The sequence below is a fragment of the Dromaius novaehollandiae genome, chromosome 6 (genome assembly GCF_036370855.1).
Source record: "Dromaius novaehollandiae isolate bDroNov1 chromosome 6, bDroNov1.hap1, whole genome shotgun sequence".
Lineage (NCBI taxonomy): Eukaryota > Metazoa > Chordata > Aves > Casuariiformes > Dromaiidae > Dromaius > Dromaius novaehollandiae.
The window spans coordinates 32,157,908-32,179,891 of NC_088103.1; the positions used below are offsets into that span (position 1 = coordinate 32,157,908).

The 21,984-nt window shown below is 48.2% G+C and overlaps 1 protein-coding gene across 3 annotated transcripts in view; it reads left to right on the plus strand.

Moving 5' to 3' along the window:
• HPSE2 (heparanase 2 (inactive)) overlaps window positions 1-21,984 on the plus strand; it is a 126,621-nt gene that overhangs the window by 76,765 nt on the left and 27,872 nt on the right. For 2 of the 3 annotated variants that reach the window (XM_026102920.2, XM_026102919.2), the window contains 3 exons: window positions 2,885-3,058; window positions 3,726-3,897; window positions 17,481-17,528. In XM_026102920.2, the coding sequence (XP_025958705.1) occupies window positions 2,885-3,058; window positions 3,726-3,897; window positions 17,481-17,528 (394 nt within the window). The remainder of the gene's footprint in view (window positions 1-2,884; window positions 3,059-3,725; window positions 3,898-17,480; window positions 17,529-21,984) is intronic. The other variant, XM_064514088.1, reaches the window with a different exon arrangement.

Genomic DNA, 21,984 nt, shown 5'->3' on the forward strand with positions numbered 1-21,984 from the left:
GAGGTCTAAAGTAAATGAGTATTAAGTAACTGTATCTGTCTCTAATCCACTAATCACCCAGAAAACCAGCTAATGTGCCTGAACCAGTGGGATGAATACATTAGATTAATCTAACTCAGATATTTTTCACTGAAACATCCAGCAATATTTAGAGAAAGGCTGTAAAAGGATTAGGAACTTCTTTTTCACCTTTATCCTTTCTTCTCCTTTTTGTGACGTTGCTGCATTCCATTAAATGTTAACTATTCAGTTAACATATTTCATTAACCCTCCTAAAACATTGCTTTAAAAACAACTTTACTCTTCTCAGACCTGGCTCTGCAGACGTGCGGAGGAGAGAGCCGGGCTTCCTGCCATCCCCTTGCTGGGCACACCCTGGCTGCAGAGCTGCAGCCGGTCCTGCCTACCGCAAACGTGGAGAGCAGTGTATTCCCCTCTTTGCTGTAGGCCTTCATATTTTGGGAGGCATATTCGTCCCCTTGCTCCTTGCCCTCCCCCCTTCCCTCTGTCTTCTCCTGCCTAAACCACCAGTTCTCCAGTCTCCCCTCATCTGTCTTGTTTTCTGGTGCTTTATTCACTCCACAGCTCTCATGGGATCTCTCTTGAGCTGTTTTGCCTAAAACTGGACACTTCTCTCTGGCTGGAGATTTAGCCCTGGATCACAGTAGAAAGATCACCTTGTGCCTTTGCAGACAGGACCACTGTCTGTAAATATCTCTGTGACATTTACTTTTCCCAGGATACTGATGTTAGCACCTCCAGGCTCCCTTCTGCAAAAACTGTAAGTTAGCCAGTCTTTCCCGTCCTGTTTTCATACATTGGTCATTCCCATTTTGGAGTAATATCTTCTTTGTTCTTTTTCTTCTTTTTAAATTACATCTTCCTTTTCAGACCATTTCTACAGTTTTCAGTATCATTCTGAGTTTTCTCCTGTCCTCCATCTTACTAGCACCTCAGTGCCATTGCAAGTCCGGTGTATGCATCCTCCATTCTTTTATACTCTGCTTTGTTGTAAATGTGTAAGAAGACCCAGAGCAGGCTGCACGATCTCTCTCAGTTCCTTTGGCTTAACAGCAGATTGCTAGTAACTACTCTCAGCATGCATAATTTTTATGGCAGTTCAGTCTAGATCATGGTTCCCTCACTTGCTGAAGAGAACATCACATGAAATTGAGGCAAAAGCCTTAAAAATCATGAAGGTATAAGGCCTAAACTACTACTTTGCTGTCCACAAGCCCTGCTCTCCTTTCATGAGATTGCTTCAGTGTGATTTGTTCTTGACACATTCCTGTGGCTGTTGATCATCTCCTTATATTTTGTAAGTGCTGACAAGCAGCCTGATTATTTGTCCAAGTATTTTTCTGGGACCTGAAGTTAGTCTGCCTACTCTGTAATTCCCCATCACTGCCTTCTCCTCTTTTGAAATACAAGCATTCAGTCTGCCCTTTCTAGCCCTCTGGAACCTCCCCATCCCCGATGGCTCCTCAAAGCCAAGTGGTCGTGTCCCCGAGGCTGCTTCAGGAAGCTTGTTGCCTGTCCTGGGATGCAGTTCAGTAGGCATGGGTGATTGAAAACATCACAGTTATCTAATTACTCTCTAACCAAATAATCTCTCGCTTTAGCATGAGTTCTTATCCTGTAAACACTGGCATTAGCCTCATCAGACATTTGATTGCTTTTGAATTTTTAGGCAAGATTGAAGCAAAAACAGCATTAAGTGTTTTGCCTGTCCCAGCAGCACCTTTTAATAGTTTTGCTCCTCGATGAACAGAGAATCAACTCCTTCTTTGGTCCCTAATTCTGCCTCCAGTCAGGGCCCCACTGGTCGTGCGAGGCCCCAACACAGCAGAAGCCCACAGAGGAGATGCTGGCCATGGCCCTGCTGCTGCCACAGTCGCACTTTGGGGAGCCTTGGGAGCAGTGGATGGGGTACAAATCCAGCAAAGACACTACCACCCCAGAAGGGCCACCCCAGCAGCAGAGCTCAGGTGTGCTGAGCAGGGGGCCATTGCCAGGTGGGGAGCCCTGTGCCCTCCCCAAGCACAAGGGGTGGCCCAGGGGACATTGCCACCATGTGAATGTCCTTGCTAGCTTCCTGCACCTGGAGGCAAACTATTACATGGTCACCCTGCGGCAGTGCCGCCTCCTAACACCACTCTTGCAGAGCTCACAAGCCTGACAAAATAAATGAAAGACAAGGCTCTTATGGAAAATTGGTACCCAGGTCAGAACTGTACAGCTTGGATATAAATCCCATCTCCAGGAAGTTCTTCTCTTTGTGGAGAGAAGAGCAGAGATTACCAGGGTGTGTGCTGCAGGCCTTGGAGGCTCTGTTTGATTATTGCTGTTTTTTGGTTATTATTGCACATGGGGCTCTGGGAGCTGAGAGCAGGTTCTCGCAGTGCACCAGAAGAGGTGGCCATGCACTGGCAGCAGCTCACCAGGCACCTGTGCAGGTGGTGCCCCCTGCACTGCTGCAGATTTACTCCTCTTCTCCCCAACCTGCCCCAGGTAGACAGCACTGCAGAGATCTGGTCTGGAGAAGCCACGAGGTAGGATAAGCATATGAAAGGCTGAGCTTTCCTTGCCAAGAGCAGATGAAAAGAGATGTTATAAAGTCACTTTTCTCTGGTAATGTGGCCCTAGCTCTGACACAGTGGTGGAATGTATCCAAGTTTCAGGCTGGAACAGAGTTTAGCCCACACCTGGAATCCTATCCCAGTTTCAAAGGTCAGGCGCATTTCTGCGGTTACAGATGTCGAAGGGATGGCATTTGACCCTGGCTCAACCTGCACAGAAGCTGAGGTCTGATGGACAGGATCTTTTGAACCTCCATGGAACTTGCTTTCATTTGAATTACAAGCTGTTTTTTGTTTCTTCCCAGCCAGGTCTCTAGACAAACTCTATAACTTTGCTGACTGCTCTGGCCTTCACCTGATCTTTGCACTGAATGCTCTGCGCAGAAATCCCAATAACTCCTGGAACAGCTCCAATGCACTCAGCCTGCTGAAGTACAGTGCCAGCAAGAAATACAACATCTCCTGGGAGCTGGGCAATGGTGAGTGTGGGAACCGGAGAGCCACAGGAATGTAACTCACTCTAGTAGAAAGGTATTCCCTTTTGGGAAAGAGTATTTGTAGATCCCAGGATACTTTGCCAATGTAGAGTCAGAGGATTTTAAAGGTCCCTTTTAGAAGGAAGCACAGTCTCTAAGACCCACCCAGCATGCGGTAGGTAGCACTTCAGCTGGATGTCTCGGTGGTTGTTATTAAACATGTGAAATGCTTCTGCCTACCTGGTGCTGGGCACAGCTGGTTCCAGGGTGGGCTGACCAGCAGCTACATGGACTTATACAGCAGCTGCAAAGCCTGGGGACATGGTGGACCCCATGGAGAAAGGAGCATGATGCCAAGGTGCAGGCTCCTCACCCAGGCCACCCAGGCCCACCAGGCCACAGCACAGGGTGAAGTGAGGAGGTCCATCTCGCCACCCCAGCCCTGGCTCAGGTGCTGCTCTGCAGATGGAGCACCATGCTGGGAATGGAGAGGGAGTAATGGCCCTCATCCGTTCCTTAACGGCTCCCTTCCACTCCTCCACAGAGCAGCCAGACAGCTCACTGCCAAGCTCAAGCTGTGTGACAGCATGTGAGCTGTGTGTCTCTCTCCGGAAGTGGGGATGGAGGAGCTGAGCTGGCAAGCCTCGCTTGTCTATTTTTATTTTCCCAGAGCCCAATAACTATCGGACTTTGATTGGCCGTTCAGTGAACGGCAGCCAGCTGGGGAAGGACTACATCCAGCTGAGAAGCCTGCTGCAGCTTATCCGCACTTATTCCAGAGCAAACCTCTACGGGCCAAACATCGGGAGGCCCAGAAAAAATGTCATCGCTCTCCTGGAAGGGTAAGTAATGTTACTTTGATCAAGAAAAAATGAGGGAACAGAAATGTCTCCTGAAACTGATGCCATCCCAGAAGGTCGGCCTGATCTTTGCCTCACTCTTCGCTGTTCAACATCCATCCCTGTCATGGGCACCAGGCAAGTGAGGCTCTGTGTGTGTCAGTCAACTAAGCAGCAGGGCCTGAGCTTGGAACATGGTTGTCTATGCTGCTAAACTTTTGCCAAGGTCGCTGGTGTGGTTTTGGGCTGGGCCAACTAATGCCCTCGCAAGCATTTCCAGAGTTTCCCAATAGGCAGATGGGAGGTGGCCACCTTGCTGGGCTGTGAAGATAACTCAGTGGTGTGAGTGCAGGCTGTTGCATGCCCGTTGGCTTCGGGGGCCAGGATGTGGGTCCTGGCATCATTTATTAGCATTATTGTGTCTGAGTCCATCAGTGGCAACAGTCTAAGGTGGAGGGGAGCAATGGCTCACGAGCAGTGGGAGAAGAGTGGAAAAGTAGAGGTGAATACTTTGCTTTTGTGCTCTAACACCCTCCATGCTGTTGCCTTAAAGCAGGAGCATTACAGGGAGAAGACATTCTTTCCATGTGTGTTGATAGAGTATATCACATGCTGAGGTTCCTCTCACACTGCGGCAAAACGAGTAACAGTAATAATTAGGGAGCTGCAAAAAGCAGGTACACTTATTTCCTTGGGAGTGGAAGCTGCAAGCATCTGGACAAACTGCTTTGGTGTTCCCATTTGGTGTCTTCTACTCCCCATGCCTTTCTTACCTGTGCAGAGGGAGAGATTGTAGCTCCTTCTTTCACAGGCCAAGCACTCTGCTCCCTCCTAGCTGGAACAAGCATTATGGATGAGGGGACGATGTATGGTACAGAGCCATTGTCATAGTGCTATTGCTAATGACGGCTCCCATGATTCTGACTGAGCTACAGAAAACAATTGTTCCATTTACGGCACAAAGATTTAAATATTTTTCACCGCTAGAGTTTATGACCTGCCTGGGAAATGCCCTTTTCTCTCCTCTTTCTATCTCTCAAGGGAACATTTGCCTAGCATGATGTTACTTAGTACCTTTTGATGGTGTGATGTTGCTCCAGCTGAAGCATCTCAGAATCGAAACCAATTGCGGTTTCTGTTGGTGATACTGACCCTCAGGGTTTGAGCTTCTTGGTTTATTTGTCCAGCCCCTTAGATGAAAAATGGTATTCAGGAATTGACAGAGATGCTGGAAAGTCAGTTTGCTTTTTGTATGCTTAAAGTAATGGGTAGGAGAATTGGTAGGTCTAGAGTTTGGAGAGGCCGGAGAGAAGATCCTGGAGAAGGGATCGTGACAGTGATGGAGTGGGACACCTGGAGGTGACACAGGACAGCTATGGGAACAAGTGAAGTGTGGGAGCCTGCTGGCAACAGGAATTCGGAGTGTGCGGGCTCAAATACTGTCCAACAGAGGGGAAATTCCCTGCAGGACTGTAAACAGAAACTCCAGTGCACAGGGCTGGGCAGGGGGAGGTGTGGAAGGGACTCTGCTGGGAGCAAAGCTGGGTCTAGCATTCATTAACATCTGCACGAATGATCTGGCAGAAACAATAAACAGCACACTGATGCCGTCCCTGGGGAGGCAGGGAGAGAGCAAGGGCCAGATTCTCAGCTCTGTTGCAACAGCACAAAGAGACCATAAAGTGGGTTTAACCAGCTGCGACGCCAGGATCCCTCACACTGACAAAAGGTGTGGGGGAACAAGCTCTATGCTGACACCAAGGCTGTCATCTGGGTCACCAATGTCATGCGCAGTCCTTGTGAAGAGCACATCGCTAGCTGCAGCTTGTGCTTTTGGTAAGGTGCAGTGAATGCGGCTTATGTTGAGTTACAAAGCATTGTCATAGCCTTGATCAGCAGGAAATCTATTAGCGCCAGAGGAGCAGGCTGAGTAAGGAAAACCACAGGGATGAGAGCCAAGAAGCTCCCAGAAAAAGGGAAGTCCTACTTCTCTGCATTTGCCCTTCACGTGTCAAAGTCTGGTCCCAGAGAAGGGGATGGAAGAGCTGAATCGTCACGGCCATGGGTGGTCCAGTTGCTCCATGTTTCCAAAGATGCACTTCAATTGACAAATGACCCCTGAAGTGAGACTGGTGTATACAGTCTGACAGAAAGGATGACAGAAATACCATTTTGAATGAAAGAGACAGTAGATCAGAACTATGGCTTTGAACAGCCATGCAGACAGGGTAGTGGAGCTCTGCAGATTCCCATGCCAGTTTGAAGGTGGTTTTGAGAGAACTGTAATGAGCCTACTTGTTCTCTCACCTCTGTGCTGTTTCCCAACAGCCATCATTGCCTGCCACGGTGATGCTGTCCCACATGTGCTACAGGCAATTTCTCCCTCCTTTGGAGGCACCTCGTGTCACCAGGCACACCTGCATTCCAGACCCTGGAGTTCCTAGCTCATGGCGAGTGGCACATGCTCCCATGACCTAACAGGCCACAGGTTCCTGTGAGAAATGTGCTGTTTTTCTTCCCCCGTAAAGATGATGTTATTACCAGGCAAGGTGTAAAGATGAGGAATAAGTCCGATTAAATCAAGACAAAGGGTTAAACATTCATTTACAGTATTTGCAAACAGAGTCAGGAAAGGACAAAGAAATAATAGTGCCTAAGCTACTTTACAGCATGAGCTTTATTCCCAGCAGCTCCCTGAGGTCTCTTCAGTATTCTCAGCTAGTGCTACTGAGAGCTGTCTGCCTTCTTCCAGCAGCATCGCCAAACTGGTCAGTGGGATGACACTTAGAAGTGCCTGGGGCTTTCACAGCCAGGACATGCCTCTTGAGATCCTAGATGAGCCCCACAAAGTCAGCAGACAGGAGAGGGTAGAAAGAATTCAGGAAAGCGCTCTTAACAGCAAGCCTGCTATCTGTGTTGCTAGTGTGCTATGAGTAGTCTGTGTAGAGCTTGCAGTAGGATGAAGGCTGTGGAGTGTAGTGCAAAAACAAATGTACACAACAGCCTCCTGCCACCTCCTGGCTTTGGCATGTCTGTGCCTTCCATGCATGCAGACTCTGACTTAGGCTGAGGTTGACATAGGGGAGGGAGGTCTGTAGACAGCTAGATACAAATTGAGGCAGGCATGAGACTCAAGTTGTGTCAGAGGCTGAACTGGGTCCTATCCAGTCCCCGCACCAAGGAACTGAAAATGTCGAAAAGCTTTAAAATGACCTTTTCCTGCTCCCCAGTCTCCCAAGCAAGCTCACTACTGATCAGGAGTTTTCCTGGGTGAAGTCAAAGCACTTTCTGGTAACGCCCTTGTGGTAGAGGTAGGATACTTTGAGGGCAGGATGGTCACACCTTCCTCCGGTATCCTGAAGTTGGAGGATGAGATCAGCAGTAAAGGCTCTCTCACTTGTAGCATGTTCTGTGATCACTCACAGCCCTCTGCCCACCATGGCACAGCTTGGCCTTCTCCACCTGCAGACAGCCCTGCCTGAAACACCATGTCAGGGGCTTTGCACACCCTTAGCTGCACAGTTATTGCTCCCAAGCCCTTGTATTGCCCTGCACAGCAAAATGGCTCAGAGCAGCCATAGATCATATCAAAGTTGTGTCACTAGTTAGTCCTGGAGACCAGACCAGAACAGCTACCGTTGATGTGTGGACAGGGCCTGCAGAGATGTACCATTGCTCCAATGGCTGTGGCCTGCTGTGCGGGAGGCTAGAAACAGTGTCTCGTGAATGCACAGGTGCAAGAGGGAATTTCTCCAGACACAACTAACAGTCGAGTTTGATGAGGTGTTAATTAGACCATTCATGCAGCCTGAGCTGTTGGAGAGCAGACCATGTTAGCTACCTACTGTGTCTGCGGGTACAAGAATCCCAGAACTGTGCAGAATTATTTGCTTGGGGAAAAAAATGTGGGATCCTAAGGAATTAACATAGATTTTAACAGCAGATCAAGAATCAGCCATGAATGTTAATGCATTACTGAATCACAGAGATGGTGCTATAAGAGAAGAAACATGAGGGAAAGCTATTAGGAAGGAGAGATGCTAACACATGTGAAAGCTCACAACATTTGGTACAAAACTTGGGCTGACATGTCCGAGAAGATTTGGTTAGGGACTCTCATCATCTTTTGTTCCTTGGCTGGTGTGGTCTAGTTTTTGCCATCAGACACTAACAAGTGTCAAGGTGTTACTTCTGCTGGAGCTGCAGTGCCAGGAGGATAAGGGCTGGCAGGCACTTGTGTCTGCACTAGGGTGGCAGTTGTTGATGCGCCACAGGCACTTTGGGTCCTGGGCCTTGTTGAAGTCACAAATCAGAGCTATGAAGGGGTCTTCTTGTCAGGGACCAGAGCCTTTCCCCCATCTCCTCATGTTCTACTTCTCAGCCAACTGAGACAGGGCCAGGCCTGGGTGCTGGAGGGGGGGAGCTGTGGGCTCACAGCACATACCTGGATGCCACAGCATCCCATCTGCTCATTCACTCCCCATGGTCATTTCCAGAGATTTACTCTACCAGCAATCCTGGCTTCAGTGAAGCACCAGAAGCACATAATAATGAGCACAAAACAAGCAGTAAATGGGTACGTCCAGTCTGTGACATCCCTTCAAGCCCTTATGAAGCCTATGCTCCACTGGAAGCCCTCAGAGGGCTTCTCCTGCACCCACCTTCATGCTATGATTGCCCTCTGTTGTCTTGGCTTTGATTTCCCCTTGTCACCATCCTGAGTCCATCAGATGGTCATGAAGCACCATGGCCAGAGTTTCAATGAGATATTGGCATTCAGTGCCTGCCACCAAACCTGCTGCTCCCCTGGTTTTCTGCCTCTGACTTCTCTCTTTCCATCCCCCTTGGCTCTTTCCTGCTGCTGCTCTCACCACTGCATGCCCACCCTCTGGTCACAGAGTCACAGCACCTCTGGCTGGGTGGGAGCAGCAGACAAGGATGCTCAGACACAGGAGTCCCCATCTGACAAGACACAAGATTCTCTCATCCCCTCTTTGCGGTAGGGCTGGGTATGACTAACATCTATGCTGGGTGCTTCATGCCTTCATTCACCTTCTGACTTTGTGCACTGCAGCCATGGCCAGGCTGGGGTGAGGATCCAGCCTGCTCCATCTTAATGTTAGCCCAGGCAAACCAAAGGAGACTGGCACCTGGAATGGCAGATGATGGATCCGTAGCGTCTTAAACCCATCCTGCTCCATAGCCTGAGGCTGGCGTCTGCGATCACTGCATCCCCTATGAGAGGATCTTCCATTGCCCTCAGGGAGGGAGGTTGCCCATCATAATGCTTCTCCTGTGGAGACAGCCTGTGGCTGAGCTACAGAGGGTTACAGGACACATGAGCAGGACGTGTGGTATGGAGAGAGAGGCAGCCTGGCAAGGAGGCCCTAGCAGGCATGCTCAGCATGAGGATGGAGGTCTGGAGATGCAGCAGAGACCTGGGCTGTGGGGCTGATCCCTTCCTTGCAGGGAAGCTGGGTTCAGTCTTGGGAAAATCAGAGCTCACTTATTAAGACTTCATGATTTTAGTGTCTCCTACTCTTGGTGTGTGGTGTCTGTGGAGAGCCAATTACTCATCTGAGTCCCTTCTTGATCCTTTTGATGATGGTGTAATTCCATGGTGCTCGGAAAGAAGCTGATAAAGGTGAGGAAACACATTTGTAAGTTGTGATGAAGCCCTTCCTGCCTAGGGTGGACATGGCAGGTGAAGGATGCAGTCAGGAGGGAGCCCAGAGATGATATCTAGATTACCTGTGGGCAGCCCGGGTGGGGACAGGTTAAAATCTGCCCTAGGCCCTGCTCCATGCATCTACACAGCAACTCTAGGCATCTTGTTGCTTGGGCTGATGATCTCTGTATTTTGTAAGAAACCGAAGCCCAGGTATGTGGCCGGGGGAGGTGTTAGCTGATTGCTCATGAAACAAAGCAAACTGCACGCTTGGGTTGCAGCACAGCCAGAGGCCGAAGCAAAATCAAGGTGGCATGAGAGGGAGAGTGGGAGAGTGTCTTGTAATATTTTTATGATGACTGTCCATGCCTTGTGTCTGTGCTGTCATGAGGGCAAGCTGGGTGGCAGCTTCCATGACTGGGAGGCAAAGAGGACTGAGGCTGTCTGAGCAGGTCAGCACAAATCAGTCAGGCCAGGCATTGCTGTTTATCTATGACCTCTTCTGGAGCAGCAGTCAAAGGCAGTGTGTGGATAGAGCTTGTCTGTTTAAATTCAAGTAGCAAAGAGAAACGGAGACTCTTAGAAGAGTTCGGAGTAGGTGAAATACATCAGAGGAAAAGACTTTGGGTGAAAAGAACTTAGGCAAGAAAGGCAAGTAACATTAAATTAAACTAATACGAAGGGAGAAGGTCATTGCAGCGTAAACTCAAACTAAGGTAGCACTGAACCTATGAATGAATACATTCATAGACATATTGGAATGAGAAGCGAAAGGTGTGGTAAGGTATTTGGTAGTTGCTTATATAGCAGGCTCAAGGATCTGAGGAATAAACAGAGGATCTAGTTATCAGTCTTTCAGGAGGAAAGGGTTAACATAATTGCCATTAGAGAAACTTGGTCTGGATGACCAGAAGGCCAGAATCACTGTCACCTGTATAGGAAGAACGAAACAGGTGAAAGAACACGCCATTGAGATTATACCAGTGTATAAGTTCACGGTGTACCTTCATCCTGATTACTATCTACAACCCCAGTCATTTCATCTCAGAAGAGGTATAATAGAACTAGGAAAGTTACAGAAGGAGGAGCCGAGGATGTATAAGAGGTATGTGATGTTTTCTACATGAGAAAAGACTAAATAGTCTATGTCTTTTCATCTTAGTGAAGAGGCAGCTGAGAGGGAGTATTATCGAGGCCCACGAGTTTGTGAATGGTGGGTCTCCCACAGTGCAGAAAGTAGTCTGGATTAATGAATTATTCAGTGAATCAATGAATTATACAAGCAAGCTGAAGAAAGCTTTTTCACATGGCATATGATTACATTGTAAAATCATTGTCATAGTATATTGTGGAGGCCAGAGGCGTGTGTTCAGAAACGGACTGCATAAACTGATGATGGGAAAAATCGATAGTAATCCAACATCATGGTCCAAATGCAACCTCCAGAGTCTCTAGCATGCAGATCACTAAAGCTGGGTGGATAGCCGGGAAAGCACTGTGTCTCCCTGTCTTGTTGGAGGCAAGATAGCAGACTTGCTCCACGCAGGGGGGCTGGGCTTGCATTACCTCGGGATGCCCAGCCAGTTTCCAATCAGAACAACACTCGTGCTGATGTTCAGAAAAGAGAACAGGATGGCTTCTGCTTTTCCAGACCAATTAGTTTGGGACATCAGTCCCAACACAACAACAGCAGAAAACACGTTTCTGCAAAGGGGCCAATGAGAGGTAGAGCAGCCTCATCTACCTGCTGCTCTGTTTGGATGAGTGGTGAGGGTATCACTGTGCTAGCCATTCAGAGACACTTGAAAGCTTAAAATTTCCTGTTACCTTGCTTGAGGCTACCTTAGAGAGGCATCTACCCTACATTTACAATCAATGGAGAAAGGTACACTTCTATCTTAGATACCATGAATTGTTTTTCTAGGGTTTCCACCTTCCTTCATTTCCCCAAGTACATCAGTGCCTAACTCTGGATCACCTTCTTGGTCCGTGTCTATATAATTTTTTAATAATCCCTTGAGGACCTAATATTTCAGTATGTGTCGTGAATACTGATTTGCATTGCAAACTCTATTGACTCAAAAGCACCCTTCATTAGGAAACCTAGGCCAGAAGGTATTTGCAGCAGGTTATTTTTCATAAGCAGCATTATTGTAGTCATTTCCAGCACTGCAAGATGGTGTACTATAGTCCAGGTGGGTTCAGAAGTCTGCTGAAATGAAATATCATTCAACATTTATGCAGCAATTTGATTGCACAAAATCATTAGTCTTTGCAGGGAGATCACATGTAGAGAAAACTGGTGAGCTACTGGATTCCTGAGTGCTTGCTTTTAAAGATGAGAAGTTTTGATTTTTATGTGGCATCACACATGTGCTTCACAGCACATGTGATCTAGGTTCATGTAGTATAAAATAAGCTAGGGTTGTGGTGCAGTCCAAGGCATAAAGCCTGCTTTGCTAGAAGGTTTCTGCAGCCCTAATGTAATTCGTGTTGATTGAAGTAAGGAATTTGAGCTGAAAGAGAATATAGTATGGTGGCAGATTTCTAGAAAGACTCCACTGGGCTCTGCTCCCCCGGAGTGAATTCCTTGTCTGAAATCCAGCATTGCAGGTCAAAGACTTTGCATTAGCCAGGATGAGTAGGGTCTAGTACCTGTCTTTGAATGCTGCTGCAGATATTTGATTGCACTTCTGGAAACCTTATACTTAAGAGCTTTTCCCCATCATAGTCAACACATCCACTTTCTGGTCTCGGTTTGTTCAATTTATTGGGTGGAAATTTGGGCTAGACTCCCACAGTGAGGCAGGCCTTAGGATGGAGAAGAGGACACAGCTGTATGGATGGGAGCCGTGCTCTGCCAGCTGGTCCCAGAGACAGAGTGCTTACAAGTGCTGACCCCATTTATTATACTAGAAAGGCAGCACGGCAAAACAGCCAGTGCAAACAGGAGCATGCTCTCCTCCAGTACCTGACACTGGCCCCAGCCTTGCAGAGACAACAACTACTGGCAGTGAAGCCCTGGCACAGCCTTTGCCTCAGTTCCTCTCACCAGCCATTTCAGACACAAGGCAACGTTATTTCCACCCATCACTGTTGGCTGGAAGGGCGGAGGTCAGCCATCTGGCTCCAAAGACCCCACCCCTGTGCCATGGGCAGCTCAGCGTTGTTCCTGCCTTGTGGGCTTGGGGGTGCAGCTTGCTTTTGTAGGACATCAGGGAGTAACAAATGAAATAACCCATGTTTGTGAAGTCCGGCACCCAGAAGTTAGACAATGCTAAACCATCTGGGAGCCTGCATGGTGGTGATTTGTCTCCCTTGTGCAGCTGCATTCTTTGTTACAGGATCACTTTTTTTTATTTTACTTAAAGGATGACAATCTGCAATTACCTTCATGGGAAAGAGATTTCCAAATGCAGATGGCTCTTTAATGTTATCAGGAATGAGCCTAGGAAGTTCCAGTGGCTGGAAGCTGAAGACAGACACATTCAGATGAGAAATAACATACTTGGAGGCTAATTAACCATGGGAGCAATTTTCTTAAGGTTACAGTAGATGCTCCATGACTGGCAAGCATTGAATCAGGACAAGAGATCTATTTCAGAGACGTGCCTACACTCAAATGGAAGTTATAGTCTTGAGGGATGTGACTAGCGGAGACCCTGTGGTAGGCCTGGGAGAGGTCAAACTTGAGGCATGGTTTCACCACATAGAGTTTTTGGTGCCAGTACCATCTTGTGTTTTTCCAGCCCTCCTGTCCCTCTCTTCCATAGCTGGCTCCTGATCTGTGGGGTGCTGTCCCGTCCATCACACCAGTGTTACCATTTTTTGGGCTGGGCTCTGTTCTGCTTTGGATGATTGATCCAACTTGAAAATGCATTTTTCTCACTGTTTATTTAAAAGCAAAGTCAGGCCTCAGTTCTAGTTCAGGACATGACCCCACAAGCAATAATGTTAGCAATAGGGTGCTGACACACAGGCAGCAGCAAGGTGAGGAGGTGGATAGATCTCAGCTCAGGGTCTTTGCCTGATCTTCAGTACCACAAAGTCACTGCTCAGGGCTCCTGCTCCTTCACGCAAACTATGACATGTTTTGATTTTCCACTTGGAAATCCTACCCCATCAGAATTTGAGGACTTTTGAATTTGCCCAGATTTCAGATATATGGAAGTCCAGCCAGGGATACTGAATGGGAGCCATGCATCTGAACTGCAGGGCATTGCTACACTATTTGCACACAACGCCTGCACAGCGCAAGCCGAGTTTGTCCCACTGCTCGTAGGGTGTGGGATTTACTGCAGATGCACTGCATAATTGATTGGTGCTCACAGAGTAAGGCCAATGCATAGGAAAATGGCAGATTTACTGCACCAGCATGGACCATCTGTGCAGCACATGTGCAGGGGATCTGATTCTTCCCGGAAGCGTCTGGTTTGCTCTGCCTGTGCTGCACTGCATGCAAGTACATCATGCAGTCCAGGAAATCCCAGATAAAAATGTGCCAGCACTGGTCAGACAGCAGGATCATATTGATCTTCACTGGCCTTAAAATCTGTGGTTCAAGCAGTGCAGGTGCTACATAAATAAAGGGATTAAAAACATCTGTATTCCTGAGCTAAGGATATTCAAATACCTGTGCGTCACTGTAGTCTCCACCTGCCCTGAGCTTTCATCTCTTATTCTTGCAGTACCACTTGCTGGATATTGAACTGATCTAGATTCCCTTTGGAGGGTAGAGACCATTGCCCTTGGTTTTTGGGATGTTCCAGACACAACTCCATCATTCCAGGCTGAACCTGAAGTTCTGCTAGGAACTTTTGAACTTTATTTTGTAAAAATTTCAGTTAAGGCAAAAGAAAAAAAAAACAAACACAGAAATGAAAATTTGAGCTAGATATGATTTTTTTAATAGTAAAATTTGAAAATGACCAGACCTAACTCATTTATTTCAGTCTTACAGGGACAACAGAAGAAAATGAAGCAAGCCAGGGCCTTTCCTTTACTGCTCTCAGCCTGCTTAATGCTGCCTAAGTGGTGCCTGTGTTCTTGAACAACATTTTCACAAGAGCCTTTTAACAACGGGGCAGTTGACTTCGTAGAGGCATAGGATATGGGACAGATAGGTGTACTGCTGCTGTTGATCCAGGGTGCTGGAGGTTATGCTAAGGATTTGCTTTGCTCTTCAGTCCTTGTTCGAAGACTTGTATAGTTGAGTGTGTTTTCAGCAGTGCTGTAGGCACTGTGGAAATAGCTAGGAAAGCCTGAAAACTTCTTCCTTAGATCAGTATTCTCACAGTTTTGGACTGTGGGTGGGGAGTGCCAAGCTGGAGCTTAAAGAGGTGATTAAAAAAAGTCCAAGATGCTTATTTTGTAGGCAGAATATAAAGCATTTGAGATTAAAAAGCAGTCTGGGGTAATCTTCAAGCCTAGTTGCAATACGTAGACTGTATTCAGAATTTCAGTTTAATTCAAGAGTTCATTAGTTCAGTCTCTTACACTTTGTGTGCTACATGTTAGCCAGTAGCCCCTGCACTTAGTATTTTCAACCTGGGAGTTGGGTTTTTTGATCCATTTGGGATGTTTCTGTATATTTAGTTTTGTAGAAGAGCAGCCTCACCAGATATGCTCTCCATAGCAATATTTACAAATCCATCGTTTACCTTTGAGCTCAATGATCTGTGAGAGTCATGTAGAATTTGCCACTCTCCCTCTGAGAGCTGTGGCACAGAGAGACGTACAGGGAAACCCCAAGATGAAGCACTCAAGCCCACCGCAGGTCTGTGGGACACAGCTGTGGTAGCACCACGGGTAAGGTCAAAGGCTTGACCTGGCAGTCCAGGCACTGGCGGCACGTGCTGGAGAGCCACAGGTGTCCCACTGGTGCCAGTCCCCACTCCCATACTGCCTCCAGCAAGGCTGACCAGGCTGTTATCCTCACAGCGTGCAGCTGGAGAAGGACCTTTCACAAAACCACCCCTCTGTCGCTGGCCTCCCAGTCCCAACTCTCAAGAGAGACATAAAGCATTTTTGAAAGACGAGCCTGGGAACTGAAATTCATAGCACTGCTGAGCATCGGAATCATGGAGATTCATCAAGGCTACTGCTTTTTACAGCATATTATTGTTTTTCCATTTCTAATTGCATCTCTTCCCTCTCTGTCCTCAGGGATTTATTACCTGTGCCTTTGCCAGTGTCCTCTTATGCTTCACAGGGTCTAACTGCCCTTTTGTCCCACTCTGTAATTGACCATCATCATTAATTTGAAGTCATAATGATTGTTTCCAAGCTATATATAGCTTGAAGTTTGCTGCTCTTGTTTCAGACCTGATTAGAGGCTTGTGGGCCTGAAAGTGTGTGGCTCTTCCCTACCACACCAGCTGGTCTGAGAAAAGGTATCGCCTCTCTGTACAAACCTTCCCTCCTCTTCCCACAGCAGCATCAGTGCTGCAGGCAGAGGATGCTGCAGGCCATGGCAGAGAGATGGGCCAAGGCACCCTCTCCTCTGGAGTGTCTGTCCCTCTCCTCTCATCCTCGAGGGAGACCATATTCCTGATTTAAAGCAAACTCTGTTCTTAGGCACTTGGTCACCTGCCTACTGGGGGAGGGGAGGGGGGTTCGAGGTCACAGGAGCTGCAGCTCTTCTCCTTCAGGGCAGCACATTCCCATCAGTGCCACTCTTGTCCTTGCGCCCCGATGCAGCGCTCGGTGGAGTCATGACAACTGTGTGATTAGTGTTGCCCCCTCAGGGTCTCCGTGCATTGAAGGGTAGCCAGAGACAGTACAGCATCGATTTCTTTTTCGTCATGTTCACTTGATCAAACCAGTGACTCCTGTCACACGCATACTTTATAATGTCTAAAATGCAACGTCAGCTATGCTGTGCATGTTACGCTACCAAACAGAAAAGGTGTGCCAGTGCAGTTAATGTGTATCTATGTGTTTTGTATCTGTGCTCCTAAGTGTCTGTAAGGATATAGCAACTCTTTGTGCTTCCTTGTGTAAGCCTGAGTTTTCCAGTGTGTGGTTTGGATTGCTGGGCCAGGGAGCCATGGAGGGACCGTCTTGGATGGCAGCAAACCTGTGCCAGAGGTTGCAGTTGTGATGGCTGTGCATGGTCCCCAAGATTAAGAATTGCTTTGCTTTTGGTATCAGTGGTGGAAGCAGATACACTTGTGTACCCTCAAATCTAACTCAAAAAGGGGATCTCTGGAGGAGGTGTATTTTCTTTCAGACAGTTTGGTCATAAGCTGTCAGGAGACTAACACATATACACAACTCACCAACTCTGTGTATGGAAGTGCTGTGGTTATTCCTAAGAACAGGTCAGACCAAAAGTCCACCCCAGTCAGAATCCTATCGCTCTCCTAACAGCTGATGCCCAGGAAAGAGCACCAGAACAAGGCAAGCGTGCCGCAACGTTTGTCCAGCCTTCTCCCAGTCCCTAACACTCAGAGGCTTCCTGAGCTATCTCTTTTTGAGTCCAGGCAAGAAAGAGTTCTACAACTTAAATACACATTGCATCTCCTTTTCAAATGGGCATTTAAGTTTTTTTTATCTAATTGCTATTAAGAGTTGAGCTGTTGCTTTCATAGAAAGTACCTACCCCAAGATCTTGTCCCTGAAATGTTGTGCTCAGAGAACTGTCCCCACCTGCTCAGAGCCTCTGCTGGGAGTTGGATTTCTCTCCCTTATTTTCAGCTGTGCTTGCTATGAGCACTTGTATTAATTACAATTTATTCTTTTCATTTAAGGATAAGAAACTTTAGTTAGAAAGGCTCTGACAATATCATGAGTATGGTGACTGTCTTTGCTATCCTGCAGCTTATGACAGGCATCGGTTGCTTTAGGCCTTCCCTTGTGCTTACGGACACCTGTGACAACACTGGGCTTATATGGTTTCTTCCTCTGTTTCCCATAGGTTCATGAAAGTGGCTGGCAGCACGGTGGATGCTGTTACCTGGCAACAGTAGGTATTCACCCTTCCTTCTACTTTCCAACACGAATGGCTATGCAGCGATAAGACAATGTTTTGAGTGGAGCTAATGCACTGTCTGGGTGTGAAAGGGGGGACTTCTGCAAGCCGCCTCCTCTGTCCTTGTGCTGCATTTAAATAGGTAAAAGAGGCTCTGCTCCTCCCTCTAGAGACTCTTTAACAAATACACCAGGAGGGGATGTGCTAACCTTGCCCACTGCAACTGAGACAAGGGCTAAAAATATCACTGCATGCATGCCTGGTCTGTCAAATTGCTGGAACCGAGAGCCTTGCTCTGAACTACTGAAATCTCCCATCCAGCTGGGAGGGCAGGCAGCCCTCAGTGTCAGTGAGGGTGGTGAGGACAGGGAAGCAGAAAGTCATGTGTGACAGATCTGTGGGGCAACCTGAAAGTCCTGCTGTGTCTGTGGTTCTCCTTTCACCCCTGATTGTGGTCTCCCTGTGACCATTGGCCTGAAGCTGTTGATTTAGTCCAGAGAAACAGAGGCTTAGTCCACTGGTAAATGCATAACTGCCCCTGTCCCCACCATGGTTTGCAAGAGTCTAGTACATCCATAGAGAAGTCACCATCCTGCGCAGCAGATGGAGCCCCAGGAGCAGATGTGGACAGAAACGGGGAGTAGACATCCAAGATCCAGGCCAGGTTGGGGCTGTCGGAGAGATGCTTGTACTTGATTTTCCCCTTGGTTCCTACGTGTTAACAGGGAAGCTTGGGAATGGTCCATGCATCCTGATAAACGCTGGGGCTGGCCTTTCGTAGTCCCATCTTCCCAGCGATATCTGAGCCCATCCAAGCCGAAGGGCACCATTGCTCTCACCATCTGCCCTGAAATACAAGGTGTGCTGTGATTCAGAAGAGGCACAGCAAGCTCTGCGCTGGAGCACGAGTGTGACAAGAATAAGGTGAAGGGAAAGGATTTCTTGTTTTGGTGAAAATCCTCAACTGTACTTTCTCCTCCCATTTTTCCCAACTGCCCCAATTTATACACTGTGGCCAGAGCTCAGTTTCCCCACCATGCTGGGGCTATCTGCAGTGGGTGTGCGAACGCCAGCATGAAGGTGAGGCAGTGTGCAGGTACAGTAGTGGCTGCCAAAATTGACAGAAAGGACTTTTGGGGCAGGCAGGGCTCTCTCCTGCCACAGAGAGGTCACATTTCAGAGGCACGCATTCACTGGAGCAAAATCCACAGTGAGGATCCTGGTTAGCAGAACAAATGGGTGCATTTGCTCTGATGCTGGAGTAGACCACCCAAGCCATGTGCCAACCTTGGGCACAGAAGCAGGGGTCTCGGGTCCCAGGCTGGCTCATGCGTACTAAGCTGGTACTTTGCAGGGACCCTTCCTGGGGTGCTCAGGTTGCTTTCCTAAAGCTAAACGGGATGGTGTATTCAGGCCTCTGTTCCGCTCCATCCACACAGCCAGGCACCCTCATCGCCTCCACCCAGCAGTGCTGACAGTCCTCTCCCCAGCACTGTGAAATACTGCCCATGGTGCAAGTTCTGGATACAGGGACTCCAGACCATACTGCCTCTCATAAAGCCCAGCTGGAGACCTGCAAATGAAAGAGCTTAGTAGCTTTTAAGATATGAGGTTTTCTTACAAGCGCACCCAAGGTCTCTGTGTTGGCGTGTTAACCTTGGAGACTCCTGCAAAAGCAACTGTCTGCATCTCAGAGTGGTTTGCAGCACCAGACACGACTGGTATTGATCAAGTCTCGTTCCTCAGGGAGTGCAGCTTGCCTTGCCGTGCCGCAGTGCTGCTTGTCTGCACAGTCGGCTCTTAGGGCTTCCCTGCCAGGCAGCAGCAGCCTGGTGCAGAAGGGGCAGTGGGGTAGCAGAGCGTTTGGAGCAGGATTTGTGTTACTTACAGGCTCATGCTGTGCAACGATGATCTATGTCTCAGCTGGGAGTTTGCTTTTCATGATCACACGATGTGCTGATCACATTTACTTAGTCCAGGAATTTGCTTTCTGAAACAGGGCTTGATCACTGGGCCAAGCCCTTGGATGAGTTGAAGGAACAAACTTCCAGACTTCATACACAGAATTTCATCTTAATGCGCAGGGAAACTGCGCTGCATGGCTGCTTTGAAACCTTTTTTTATGGGATCAATGGAAAGTGCTCCGGTACAGAGCGGCTGTGTCGAAGCGGTGCTGCAAGTCGAAAGGCCGCGTGCAGCTCCCTGCGAGGGACAGCCGAACTGAGGAGTTGCTTGTTGAATTGTTTCCACTGAAATGTCCAAGCCACTTCTCCCCCAGCCCAGGTCTCCAGTGCTGGAGGGTTGTACCCCCATGCATTTGTGAGGACTGGCTATGGTCACCGCTCCAATCTGGGCTTCTGTACTGTTTGTCAATAAAAGTCAAAACAGTGTCTCATCCCTCTGCTCCAAACAGCAAAACAAAACAAAACAAGTTCCTTTGTATCCAAGAAGAAAATTATTAGCAGGAAACTAAACTGCTGTCTAACTTCAAGTATGAACGTTTCTGTTCCAAACCCTTAACGTTCTCCTGGGATATTGGTTATAAATTTGTCAAATCTGTTATTCCTTTGAAAAGGTTGTGCTTGATCCAGGAAGAGAATTGAGAAGGGAATACTTTGCAGGGATCCCTATTCTCTGTGTGAAAACGCACGACCGTTCCCTCTTGTCTGAAATATATCTGATGGAAAAGTGACATGGGGTGTAAATAGGCAGGCTTGCCAGCCTTTCCTAGTATGGTTTCACTTACATATGTAACTCAGCATGTGTGCCTCCCTCTTCAGAAGTAATGTGTTGCTGGATAAGGATGTGTGAATCGCTTAGAAAAGTTCAGGGAATTTCCACTAAAAGAGGGTGTGGCAGGTAGGACTGACAGTGGCTCGGAAAGTTTTGGCATTTCCCTCATCATTTAGTTTGTTTGTTATGTTTGGTTTTGAATAAGTGCTCAGTTTATTGTGGACCTCCTCAGTCTTTCAATGCAGGTTTCCACTGCTCAGAAATCTTCCCATAGCCATATCTTCTCCAGCTTTGCTCCCAAGCGTGGTATCCTTGCACAGGCTGAAGGTCTATTGCCTACTTAAACCATCCGCCATGCCTTGGTCCCATTCCTGTGCATGCTCTTAGTTTGTATTGCTCGTTATCCCTCCGAAGGGTTCGCAGAACTCTGAGTTTGTCGAGTTTAATGGGAAAATCCTTGTGCAATGCTGCTTGGGCACACGTGGGATGCTGCTCAAAGTGCTTTTGCTGGGTTTGGTTTGGATGACGCCTCTCCTAGCCCAAACATGCCAAAGGTCCAGGTGAAGACGCTCACAAGGCAATGGCTCTCTGTGCCCCTCTCTTGAGTAAGGGGCAGGTTTCCCAAAAGTGCTGGAGAGAGCTGGCCAGTGTGCACGCTCATGCTGATGTGCATACCAAAGGCACGGAGATGCTGTGCTCAGAGCGTGGTGCCTTCTAAGGTTGTGCCTGGATGATGGGGTTTCATGAAAAAATCAGTAGCCAATTTCCAGTAGTAGATAAACCATGGCAGGCCGTGGCTTTGCACACTGTTGGCCATCTCCTGCACTGTCTGACGATGAGTACAGGCGCTGGCAGGGTGGTGGCCCTGGCCACCAGCATGGTCCTAGGTGATGCCTGCACACAGCTGGGGGGATAGCAGGGGCCAGAGACAGTTCTTGCAGGCAGGTTTGCAGAGGCACCCTGTTTTGGGGGAGAGTGAAGCATGGGTGTGAGTTGTGCCATTAGGGGCAGAGACTAGCTCTTGGCCATTCATATTTATTAGTGCATTTATTGGTTGTAGCCTGCGTGCAAAAGCACAGAGTAGCTCCCTGACAAGAACAGGTTGTTTAGGAGTTTGTTTCATGAACAGAAATTTAAAAAGTCAATGGGAAATGCTAAACATTCTTGTATCTGTCCAATTCAGGGCAGCCCTTCCTGCGTGCTACAGCCTCTTCCCCGTGCCCTGAGGACCAGAGGCAGGCAGTGTCTCTCCGTCATGCCCACGGATCTCTCCCAGGGCAGCAGGGAGCATCCTGACTCTCTCCTCCGGGGAGGAGCAGGGGTGCCCTGTGTCCGGTGGTGCAGGCGCAGGTTGTCCTCTCTCTTTGGGAAGATGCTCAGGGACCGGGGCCAGCTCTGAAGGCAGAGGTGTCTCAGTTTCACAGCTGCAGCAGCCGCCGGGTGTCACACTGACGGAGGGGACCTGCCTCGCACCGCGTCCCCGGCAGGCGGCTGCCCTAATTCCAAGCAGACTCTCCCTGTAGCAGCAGGCAACAAAGTAGATCCGGAAATTCCTGAGCTTTGGGAAGCTGGCTTTAATGTAATTAACTGCAACAGAAGAAGAGGTCAGATAATAGGGGCAAAGGTTCCTCTTTAAAATGAAAGGGGAAGTAAATGAAACCAGCTGCTCAGGAGCCAGTGCACTGCCTTCATTAAGTATGGTACGATGCTCATGGTC